Here is a 13,281-nt window from a genome sequence, read left to right as displayed (position 1 = left end):
GGAAACTATCCTACAGTTGTTGGTGGCGACAACTTTTCTCTATTTTTGACATTCATCTCTCTTATTTGAACATGCATTCTTGCAGAAATTTATTCACATGAAAAGATATGCATCATTGAAGTCAAATAGGTTCCCCACGTATCGTGAACATCTCAGAAGTGATCTATTGAGTGAATTTTGTCATTACAATTCAATAGGGACTTTTGATATTGGAAATGTCCATATCAACAAGAGCTACAGCGGGTTAGGAAAGAGTTATTGTAAATTACATTGGTAGTGCTCCCTGCCCCTCCCCGGACTACAGCCTTGACGTGGTGGAAGGGCTTGAGCATTCCGATGACCCCTAGAGCTGTGCGGGCGGGAGTAATAATAATTGCTCCTGGTAGGGTCACCCATGCCAGGTAGGTAGAAGGTTAGGAGCCAGACAAAAGGTAGTCCACACAGCGTCTGTTCCTCAGTGAGGTGGCTGCAATGGCATCTGGATAGGACAATGATGAGGACAGGGGAATTGAAGAATGTTAAGCGAGAGATGGAAAGGGGATATATAAATATTTTAGGTCTATGCGAGGTGGGATGGAAGGATAGTGGGGATTACTGGAGTGATCAGTATAGAATGATATACAGCGGCGGGGACGAGAGCCAACGAGGGGTTGCCATGGTATTAAATGAAGAGGTAGGAAGAAGCGTAGTCAACATAGAGCAGGTAACGGATAGAATACTACTAGTGGAGATTAAAGCAGAACCGACGAACTTAGTTATTATTCAGGTATACATGCCACCGAGCAACCATAAGGAAGAAGAGGTCGATAGGATATACGATCAGTTAGAGGACATGATCGCATGTGTTCCTGCAGGGAAACATGTAATAGTGATGGGGGATTGGAATGCGATGGTAGGCGAAGGAAGAGATGGTGATGAGGTGGGGGACTACGGTTTAGGCACGAGGAATGACCGCGGGGAGAAAGCAGTTGAGTTCTGCAGGAGACAGGGGTTAGTCATCACCAACACTTGGTTTAGACACCACAAAAGACGCAGGTATACATGGAAAATGCCAGGTGACTCAGGAAGATATCAGCTAGATTATATCCTGGTTAGACACAGGTTTAGGAACAGTGTGATAAATTCCCACAGCTTCCCGGGAGCGGATGCGGACTCAGACAAACAATTTAGTTGTTATGAAATGTAGCGTCCGTTTCAAAAAGATAAGGCAGGGGCGGCGAGTTAGAAAACGGAATGTAGAAGCATTAAATGGTTTGAAAAGGAAGGAATAAAAACAGGCGGTAGAGGAAATCATGGAGGATGGTAAAGAGCTAAACCCTATCGAAGAAAAATGGGAAAGTATCAAGAAAGGGTTGTCTAAAGCCGCAAAAGACACTATTGGAACCGTTAACGCTAAAAGGACTAGGAAACCATGGATCATGGATGAGATGATTACAAAGATGGATGAGCGGGGAAAATGGAAGAGTGTCAATATAGAGTTAGGCAAAATGAAGTACAAAGAATTAAACAATAAATTGAGGCGGGCAACAAAAGAAGCATGGTGGAAGACGTAGTGCGAGGATATGGAAAATCTGCAGAGGAAGGGTGAAATCGGTGCGCTGTACAGCAAAGTTAAATCTTTATCGGGAAGTAAGAAAGGGAGATGTATTCTAACAGTTAGAGATAAGGCTGGTAAGGTAATAGTTGACAAAGGAAGGATCCAAGAGAGATGGAAGGAATATATATAAGAATTATATAGTAAAGAACTTGGACCAAAAAAGTTAGACGCAGGAAAGGAACATTACGTAGAGGTGAAGAATATGACGTAGAGGAAGATAGCTTAGGTCCAGGCATATTCGTATTTATAATAGATGTGGCCCTTTCATGCTGTTGCCAGAAATTATTTTGAAATTTTTAGTTTGAAAAGTATTTAATAAAATGTGTACTTTTTAAATGTGTGTCTTAGCTTTTCTTATTTCTTCATGTGTAATGGCTGTTCTCAAGGTCATTATTTCAAAATTGTACTAATTTGTGGCTCTTAAGGACCATAATTCTAGTTAACCCCAGTGTATTACATCATTGGAAATCATGATATGATTCTCTGATAGTTTTTTTTAATGAATTGATACTTTTAAGCAGAATATTACAGATAAACATTTAAATATTAATATTTTGTATAATATCATGAACAAGGCAGTGACTTCCTGGTTGCAATTGCAAAATTGAGGTCATACTTCTAAAGGAAATATCTGAGTTGACAATACCACCCTCTTGTCTGAATGAGAGGCTAAGCTGTGCCCTTTCAACTCTTCAAATTTATTGGCAGCAAAATGCAGTGGCGTAGTGTGATAATATTGCATACTGAGTTAATGTTCAAGTATCTTAGCAGCCTAACCTAAAGTGTTAAGGGCATTGGATGAGTAAAATCAGGCTTGTGAAATGTTAATCACGTCCTCAAGACTTCTCTTCCCAGAGCATCAGGTTCTCTCCATATTTGCCTGTCATTCGGCATTTAATGAGGAAAGTTTAAGCGTAAATTGAATTAAAGATAGGTACAAGACAAACAAAATGCTTTGTGTCAAAGAGCCATTACATTTCAATTTTTGAATTAATTGAAATTACTATTATTACCATTGAATATCCCCTTCAAAGTAGTCCTATTCATTAGATATTATACATTTAATGCCAGTACTGTTTCCAATCCTTGGTATTCTCCTGGAACTCTATCTTTGGTATAGCTTCTAGCTCACTCTCAGTGATGCATTGTTTATCTCATCTCTGGCCCTTTAAGGTTCTCTTTATTTTTGGGAATAGAAAAGAGTCACACAGTGGGACTATATCTGGCGAATACAGAGGCTCAGACATCATTGCTATCACAGTGCTGTTTCTGACCATAAATTCTTCAACAACGAGTTGTAAGTGCAGCAGGTGCCTTCTCTCATGGTGGTGCAAGAGCCATGAATTGTTTTGCCACAAAGATAGGCGTTTTTTATGACTTCTTCATGCAAACGGTATTAAACTTGTAAAGAGGTGCTTTTTATTGATAATTTGAAGTTGTGGCAAGAACTCATGGTGCACTATATGGAATTACTAAATTCCCGTTGCTTTTTGAACATCCCTCTTACATTTAATAAACCATCCGCAAATGGAGAAAAGAAAAAGGAGAGGATTAAAAGGCTAAATCTTTGGACAACCATTTTATTATAATAAACAGTAAAAAGTACACTCTATCACAGCACTAAACATTTTCATCATTCATTAACATGAATTGAGCTGTCGTAGTGTGTCCTTCTCAGTTAACGAACAGTAATAAAATATCATATGTGTCATTTATTTTATTTTGAGCCGTATGTGATGGTTTGCATTTAACATCAATAATTACTGTGTTATGGGAACAGTGGTTGTGATAAAACATTAGTACTTGAAAAGAGGGATTACATACAATGCCTTCTAACTCTTCCTATCAATGAAGCCATTTCTCGTAGGCCTTCCTTGGCAATTGCTCAAAAATGGCTAGCAATGTGCTCAATGAGGCCCTTGTATTAGGTTAAGGGGCTAATTTTTCATAAAAGCTGAAACACCCCTCACAGAACAGTACTCACACTTACTTCACATTCCAATTAGCATTCATAGCAACAGCTCGTGCTAACTTCAAAATATTCACACTTTAAAACCAATAACAGCTACTAATGTCATTCTTATGCAAGACTTGCAAATTTTATACAAAATACAAATCAGGCAAACAATCCAGGAGGTTATTTTTCCTTAGTGGCACATGCATTGCAGTGCCTTTAAATTAAACTGTACAAAGGGTAAATTTTCAAATAAACTTTCTAATAAAATTGTATACAAAAAATAATTTACATTTAACAGCATAACTAGCATTCAGCACCAATAAACCATAGTAAAAATCATGACATATAATTTGAAAACCTCATTAAAGCTCCTAAATAGTGTAAAACATCATTTGTTTCTATATTAAAAATTTGTCCACATAACCCAAAATAGTAATGGGACTTTTTCTAGCAAGCTCATTTGGTGATAGTGGTGTTTTGATGTGACAAGAGACAGACAAGAGATTATTGTGAGCAATAAGATAATATTGATTCCAAAATTCATGGAGGGACTCCTGTGTCTTATACACATTTTTAATTTGATTACAGAAGTTATTTGTGCTTCATTTTTTTATTCATAAAGGCATTTCAAAAGAGGAAGTCATGACACATATTTTGTCTATCTCTTCTTTAATATGTATGACAATGAAGCATTTTAACCCTAGTGATTCTAACATTTTATTTACTTTAATATATTTATGAAAAGGAAGTACATCATTGAATCATTAATTCCAAAAACTACATTCCATTTTTGACACTCAAAAATTATACTACATAATGTGACATCAGACCCTTCTTCATCATTATTTGCCTGGGAAATGGTTTTCACTTCAATGAAAATAAAAATTTGATGTGATCCAGGATATTTGACGCACATAAAGCGACACTTTTCTCCTAACTTCAGCTGGCTTGGTCCATGGCATGTAAAACATAAAGAGTTTACATTGGAGGTAGCATAATATTTGACTTGGGCACCCACACTAGATGGATGAGTTAATTTGGTTTCCACTAAATTACCACAAAATTAGTCAAGAGAAATGTTTTAAAGGCATAAGTAAATATCATAAATAAATATTGGAGTTATGATTATGATTCCATGTTATTTAAAATGTTATATTTAATGAAAATATGAGTGACAACGAAAGAATTTGATAATTTTAGAAGTAAAAGCAGGTTCAATGATATGCGTGTGGTCATTAAATGAAGGAGTCATGAGATTTGGGCTGATCCTGTTGAATAAACTAACTAAACTGTTTTTGAAAAGTTTATTTTCAAAATTTTTTGGCCTGAAAAGGATGTGCTTCGAGTCGATCATTAAGGTACTAGAGTATTAAAAGTTCTGTAAGATTTTAGGGTAAGCACTGTAAATTGGTACTGTATGATGCACTGTTAATGTTAACGTGCAGTATTTGATAGGAAATTAAAATGATGACTATGTTGCCAGCACCATTTCCTTAAACTTTTGAATCCTAATTGAAGCTAGCACTGAATTTACATTTTAATTCTGGTTACAAGGATCTTAGATAAAAGTTTGAGATGACCTTGAATTATACGGATCTTGACAGTACCTAAAATGCATTGGTTAAGAAAGTACCTTCTGAAAATGTAGCCCTGAGACCTGATGCTGTCAGTTTCAAAATGTAACTGATAGACTTCACCATTAGTATATTATTATTGTAATTTCTATCATGGTAGATTAATTTAATTTAAAGGAAGAAAGTTATGAATAGCTAAATTATTCTTTTAGGTAAGTTGAAAGAGTAAATGAAAAAAATGTCATACCTTTTTGGAACAAACTGCATTGCCTATTAAATATGCATTGTTTTACATACTGGATTGTATATCTGGTAAAGTATATTCTTAGCCATACCGATTCCTAAATATTAATGTAAAATCTAAAGAGAGAAAAATTGGAAGAAAAAATTTGATGTTACATTTAGAATGAGAATTGTGAAATTAAGAATGTTTAAACATATTTCCTCAGCATGTTATTGTAAAGGAAACTAGCAGTTCATGAACATCATGTCATTGGTGCCAAAACAATTAATATAACAATACTAAGGGTTCGTGCTGAATTTTGCTTCAGGCTTTACGCTGCAGCACCAAATGACCACTCTGTTTCTGTGTCTTCTCTTCAAAGTGTTTTTGGTGTTCATATTACAACTTTGGCCTATTGTCTGTAGTGCTTAGTATGAAGGCGCATTAAAAGGGCTACAACAGGAGAACCATGGCAAAAGTGAGAATATGAGAATCAGCAGTAACAATGCACATAAATTAATGTGAAGCACCTGAAATACTGCACCAGGAATTCACCTGAAATACTTAATTAACCAGAGTTTTGATGGAAATTGCTTTCAGTTATTTTTGGAAAATAATTCTTACATAGTCAAATATGTAGAAAACTCTTCAAGGATAATTATTACCATATTTACTGAGAACAGAAGAATGACGTTGTATTCATGAACCTAGCTTGGGACAAAGGTATGATTAATAAGCTAATTACGTATAGAAGAAGTTAAATTCTATGCATAAAATTTGCACAGTACGAATGCGATATTTTGCAACATAATATATGGAAAGGATCAACTCATTAGACTACTCTGTATCATGAAGACTACTCTTTTGAAATTTTTTTAGCATTCTGTATTTAAGTTCGATATTCCAGGTTTCTGATTTGTGGACTTTTTTCATAAATGCTATGCAATGCTATTTGTTTTGTATAAATAGTGCATCAGTCATTGCATGTGCTTTAGTTATCTAATATTTTAAGTCCCACTCCTACCAAACAAAGTAGCGAAATGGGCTCAGATATGAGTTTGAGTTTGACCAATGATCTGTAAAATTTAATAAAAGACAACGGTGTGTTTTTGTTGATTACAGTGCAAAACTGTCGTTAGAGAAATGGGGATTTCATTGTGAATCTCTTGGAAGTAAATTTCTTAAATAAAAAAAGGTTTTTCATTTTTATGCGTAAAAAAATAAATTATGACTATACATTAAATTTACTTTTGGGATGCTGTCATTAATTACAATTATGTAAACAAATTTAATAATTATTTCTTGGTAGATAAAAGTGCGACTTAAATTATGAAGGGAGAAATCTTGTATTTTGGTAAATATGGTAATGTCAGGGACTTGATATTACTGCATTTTGGATAGTTTTGCTAGGCCCCAAGTTTAATGCTTACTTCCTTTAATGAAATCCTTTAGAAAAAAATCACTTTGTGACGTAAATCGGTGACTGTCAAGATTGAATTCATAATATTGAAAAAAAGAGACTATTTATAATGGTCTACGTTTTAGAGGCATAAATGGCAGCACCATTTATTATAGATTTTTATTCTGATACTTACAAAACTATTCTGATGGAAGAGTATTTGGTAATAGCGTATTACTTTTATGTGCAGTTAGGGGAATATTTATTATGGTCTTTTGTATTACCTAGTCATTTGTAGAACTGTCTTCTACGCACGTTACAAAAGGAAGGTAAAGAGAAATGAAAATGATCCTGTTTTAGGGTTAAACATTTACAGCCAGGAGCCTTTCAATGTGATAAAACATTTCTTTGACTGTAGATTTTCTGCAATGAGATCTTCCCTTGATAGATGTTACTTTTAATCATCAAATTTTGACAAAGTGCATATATTATATTTTTTTATATGGATCCAAGTTTTAGCTGAAGTTCAAGTTGGGTAACAGTGTACAACATGCTGTTTTATAATGTACTTTTGTTTGTTGCTTAAAGGGTATTTTTTTACTGCTTAAGAAGGTAAAATAGCAATTAAATCAGTCATTACTTGTACATTTAAAATTCCCTGTGATGTGCTTTTCTCATGCTTACAATACTTGTTTCCTGATCAGAAATAATGTTAAATTTTATGCATGAAATTATTATATGCTAAAAACCTGATTTGCATCCTTTTTTTTAGCGCATATTTTACACTGAAACACTTGGCCAATGAATGTATTGTATTTGGTAAATGCTAATCATCCACGAAAAATTACCATTGGCTGGGGACTATGTTCTATTGATCAGACTTCATTATTGAGTGAATGCTACATCAAAGTTTTGGATTAAAATTAACAGAAAAATGGCTAATGGTCCTTTCAAATGTTTTCAGTATCTCTTAAAACAACCAATTTCCCTTAAGGCTTTAAGGCATTTTGTTTTAATATAATAGGTGTATACTTGATAGATTTCACTAGCTTCTGCCTTCATTCCTGATATCAGTATTATTTTAATTCATTTTATTAATAGGAAATACTGCTTTCATAGATAAAAAGTAATTTTCAATGAAAATGCATGTACATTACAATAAATATATGTACATATACCTATTTTATTAATAATTCCATTTTATGCATATTATAATTGGGCCTTCTTAATTACTGAGTGCAATGATTATCATGACTATGAAGACTATTTGTTACTATTTTTCAGTTAATTTTAGTCCTAAGGATGTCTAATCAGCCTTTCTCATCATAGATTCATATAGCAATGTAATGAAGAAAATTAAAAAGTTCTGCCTGTAGCACAAGAAGTAATTTCTCTTTCAAAATAGTAATGTTCAACTGTTCATGTTTTAACTGCTAACTCTTGGTCACTCTCATTGTTCATGACCTACCACAAGTTATTAGTGCAGGTTTTAATATAATGATGACAGACAGTACATTGCTCAGAAAAGATACAGAACTTACCTTATTATGAAATTGCGTATATGCCTGGAGGAGAAAAAGACTCGAAAACGAGTATGGTAAGTATAATTATTGATTTTTTTAAATGTCTTTAAAATGACATAAGATTATACATGATATCAACTAAGAAAGACACTGACTTTATTACTGCTCAAGTTTTGACTATATGTAAGAGATCATAGGTTCATGACTTAATACAGTGTTTTAGTATCATAAAATATCTAATTCATCACAATGATATGGTAATTTCATATTTAAATGTCTGAAGTTATCTTGTGAAATAAGATTCAAACATAAAAAAACTCTGTCAAATCTTTTGTTATTAATTTTTGTGATTAATATTTTTGATAAGGATGATGTTACTTGCAGTCCAACGTTTCAAACTATACACATGAAATGCCAATGATACTAGGCAGACAAAATGAATACTTAAAAAATTGTGCTCTATATATTTTTAAAATTTTCACCTATGAGGTGCACACAAATCTTCAGTTTTATTAACAAATCCTCAAAAATAATTTATCAGCCAACAGGAAGCATTTTATTCTGTATTTCCAAATGTAACTTTCAAGTTTCAGTTTAAAACTTTTGTGAGTTGTCATATAAACCAAAAAATGAGAAATTGCTTCATGAATTGCATCTACTCTTGAATTACCCAGATGGTATGCAATTCAAGGAATTGATATGAAGCATTAATTGAAGCTGAATCAACGTAAATCATTGCTGTCATGTTAGTTATATAGGTAAACAATAAATTCAAATTTTATGTAAATAGATAACCAGAGATTTTGCAGAACCATAAACCAATAGCACTTTTCATCTGAAGTATTTTAATCCTGTCACTACAAAAAATTTCTCTATGAATAGTTCAGAATCGAGAACTGCAATGTGAGCTGCACGTCCAATCAAGGAGTTGGCTGTGTTAGGCAGTGCATGGTGCACATCATAGCGAACAAATGTTACTTCAGGGTGGCCAATGATTGGGGAGAGGATGTTATGCACCATTTCACGGTAGGCAGCTCCTGGGAAAAAAACATTAATTTGAGAGATTGTTTTTAAATTAAAATTCATCATTTCATATTTCACAGACGCATGTCAACATAAAGCAACTAAGCAAACCACAGATAATAAAAAGAATATTTATTTTTCTATGCTTTCAAATTGAAATTGAAACATATGAGTCGTTGGACAGTACATTTTTTATACATGCTCAATCCTAGTACTTTAAAGATAATTATGATATTTGATTTCCTAAATTTGATACAGTTACAAGGCATTGTATTGTATTTAGGCACTTTAGAAATATGGATTACGACTGACATGGAAAATGGAATTACCATTAGAGCTGATTGCTTTATCTGATGGAGTAAAAGTCAATTTGAAACTGAAAAGCATCTTCTCCAGCTGTTGCAATACGCATACCCAGGAGACTTTGCCTTCTTCCATTCCAAGGGAGGAACATATTTTCAAATTACGCAGCAAGTTAAGCTCCCTATGCTTCCTTATTAGAAATATTAGATATTCTGTAAATTTAGAGGTCCTTCTATCCATTTACTACAGTGAATTTTATTCTCGTGTTACTTTCAGTATCCTCTTCTGGGGTTCCTCTCCCCATGTGGGCATAATCTTCAAAATCCAAAAGAGGATTATACGCATTATGAGCAATGCTCCTTGCGATGCACCATGTAAACCTCTCTTCAAAAGACTTGGTTTATTACCAGTACCTTGCATATATATATTTAATGTCATCTTGCATGCAAAGGGTAATATTTCCCAGTACAAGTCCAACCACAATTACCATAGTCACTACACAAGGACCTGCACCAACCATTTGTCAGGACACACAATACTGCCCATGGGCCCAAAGCAATGGGCTTAAGGTTATTCAATAAACTTCCCCATGAAATCAAATATGAAACAAAAGTACCTGTTTTCAAGAAAAAGCTGTTTAACCTTTTAAAAAATAATATGTTCTATTCTGTAAATGAGTGCCCCTTGAATTGTCGCTATGCATCAATTCTGGCTTAAACAATTAATCTGTAATTATACTAGTGTATTGGTATGTATATATATATATATATATATATATATATATATATATATATATATATTGTATCTCTTCTATTGTGAAATTGTGAAAATTATATTTGACGTGTCCTATATTTGTGTATGTATGAATATACAACAAATCTCCGGACAAATAAATGTATTATTATTATTATTATTAACTTTTTCCTATGTACTCTTAAGTCACCATGAAAGTTGTACTGTTTTATTGATGGCTTAGTGAAACTTGGCTTAAGTACTTGAATACCTCCTGAAATTCTTGAGCTTAGACTAAACTGAATAACTGTTGGTCACCCATTTTTTTAGTCTGTTCTGTTAATTCCTTATCTTTATGTACAGATATGAATTTTAAGGTTATATTCAAACATTTTACAAGCCTGTGTTCTGAAGTAAAGAGAATGGGGAATATCTTTTTTGTCCTGAAATTTAAGTTGAATTAGAGCTGAAAGATCAAATACTTAATTGGGATTGAAAAGGTGTTTGTTGTTTTAGTAGCTACATACAGGGCCCATACAATAAGTATCGGGACTGGTTCCAAAAATCAAAATTTATTGCAGTTATCATTACAATTACTTTTTAATCTTCAAAATACATTCCTCCTGCATCGATACACTTAGTTCGGCACGTCTTCCACTAGTCAAAAGCCCGTTGGAAGTCAGTTTCCGGAATACTGTTGAGAGCCTTTGTCGTCACCGCTTGAAACGCCTCGATGGAGTCGATCCAATATCCTTTGAACTCCTTTTGAGCTATCCTTTGAGGTAATAATGATGTTGGGAAAATCTTAATCTTCCTGGACGCAGTCCAAAATTTCTTGCAAAATTTTCACCTGCCACAGTTTTTGTTCCTCACTCAAGACTTTTGGCACCAGCTTCGCGCACACTTTCCTCATTGCAAGATCCTCTCTCACTATGGTGGAACGGTTCCGACTGAAAGGCTGGTCTCCTCACTGATAAGGGCGATGGTTAAACGCCTGGTTAAACGATGGTTAAAACTCGAACAGAGGAGAATGCTTCAAAAGGCCTCACAATTATTTAAAGTTCTGAATTCAAAAACCCCTTCATATTTATGTGAAAATTTTATATTCAATTCACTTACAACAAAGAGATCAACCCGCATCACAAAAACATTCCATCTTCCCAAATACCGCACGGCTATATATGAAAAGTCATTCAGTATTCCATCCTGTAAACTATGGAACTCTTTGCCTAATAAAGTAAAATTATCCAGGAACACATCCTAATTCAACAGGAACATGTTTGAATATCTGTCTACCACACTACCAAAGTGACCTTAATACTGTTCTATCAGGCTAAATATTTAACTATTGTTCTTTGTATTTGTATGTATGTATGTATTGTACTATATGTTTCGTTCAACTGATGTTAAACTATGTTTTGTGACTGGTTTAATTACCTTATTCTATGGATTATGTAAACCTGTTTCACTCCATAGGTTTCAAAACCTCATGTAACATGTATTCTGCTCCAAGGGACTTTGCTTCCAGAGCAATAAAAATTGTTTATTATTATTATTATTAAAAACGCCTCTCAGAGTCCAAAACTTTTTTCACTTTGGCCACCTAAGCATCGGTTCGAGCCGTCGTCGGGCATCTGATGTGGTGCTCATCTTTGACGATCTCCTGGCCTTCCTTTAACATTTTGTACCACTCAAAAACTCTTGTGCGGCTCAAGGCATCATCCTCACAAGCCTATTTAATGAGTTCAAGGGTCTCCGATGTTGGTTTCCTGAGTTTAATGCAAAACTTCACAGCGTAGCGTTGCTTGACGGTACACTACATGCTGGCGCAACGACACCACAGACAATCCCATGTCACAAAAATCCACTTCCTGTCTCAACACATGCCCACAGGGGACTGAACGAAAGTGCACCTGAGTGGTGGGGGACCCCTCTACTGAGCCGACCAGTCGGACACCCATCCACTGCTCCGTTGAGGCTACAGTGAACCAGTCACGATACTTATTGTATTGACCCTGTATTTATAATCAGGAGGCAAATTTGTTGTTCCTATTAATTTTCAATGTGTGTAATGCACAAGTACATAATTAATACACCAAATAGAATGATGGTGGAAGCCCACATTAGGTAAGAGTCATCTCTGGAGGAGCCTCCAACATAAAAATTTCCATCCTGATTTCAGAATGAGCTTCCTCAAGGACTCCAAATGCTGGGTGGGATATCATGTGGGTAATTATGACATAAGTAGAAGAAGGCCTTTCAGTGAAGATCTCTTTAGAATACATACTATTAATGCTAAAGGGATCAAGCAACTTAGAAAGCTGTAGCTGTGGCAGCATGTGAATACATATAACTTCAAACTTCTATTAAAAGCTGACTGCCTCTGCTATAGACCTTGAGTAAAATGATTCCACTTGGATGCATATACCGAAATCAGATAGCCAGGTGGAACTGCACATCCAAAACAAAATTGGAAAAAACATGTCTTCAAGTTGCCAACTCAAGGAACTTGCTAGGAAAAACTGGTTAAACTTCGAATTCCCCCTTGGATCATTTTAACATATGTAATTTCTGTCATTGTGTCAAAATGTCATTGAAGCAAGATGATAGATATATATTGGAGACTTCTGAAATATGGGTATGGAGTAGAATGAAAAAAGGGAAATAGAAAAGAAATACAATAATAGATTAATATTAAATAGGTCACCATGACTACAAATGGAATTTATATTGTCTTTGAACAGATTAACAGTGGAATTGGATATGGGAAAATAATCTGTTAAATGGGCTGCGACTCACAACGACTGAATCACATATGTATCAGAATGGAAATTTTTGAACAGTGTTTGACCTGTTTAAAAGCAAACAAAAACATTTTCTGCATCAGTTTGTGAGCGTATATGGAACCTGGGTCCAATATTATTCCCCAGAGACAAAACAGCAGTGAAAT

General features: G+C 34.5%; 1 protein-coding gene across 1 annotated transcript in view; it reads right to left on the bottom strand.

Moving 5' to 3' along the window:
* Positions 1 to 3,162: 3,162 nt before the first annotated feature.
* Positions 3,163 to 13,281, bottom strand: part of LOC139699830 (protein FAM135A) — a 161,173-nt gene continuing 151,054 nt past the window's right edge. The window contains exon 14 of the mRNA XM_071598264.1: positions 3,163 to 9,310. Within this exon, the coding sequence (XP_071454365.1) occupies positions 9,105 to 9,310 (206 nt within the window). The 3' untranslated portion in view covers positions 3,163 to 9,104. The remainder of the gene's footprint in view (positions 9,311 to 13,281) is intronic.

The sequence above is a fragment of the Hetaerina americana genome, unplaced genomic scaffold (assembly GCF_022747635.1).
Source record: "Hetaerina americana unplaced genomic scaffold, ioHetAmer1.1.p SCAF_92, whole genome shotgun sequence".
NCBI lineage: Eukaryota > Metazoa > Arthropoda > Insecta > Odonata > Calopterygidae > Hetaerina > Hetaerina americana.
This window is presented reverse-complemented; position numbering and strand designations above follow the sequence as displayed.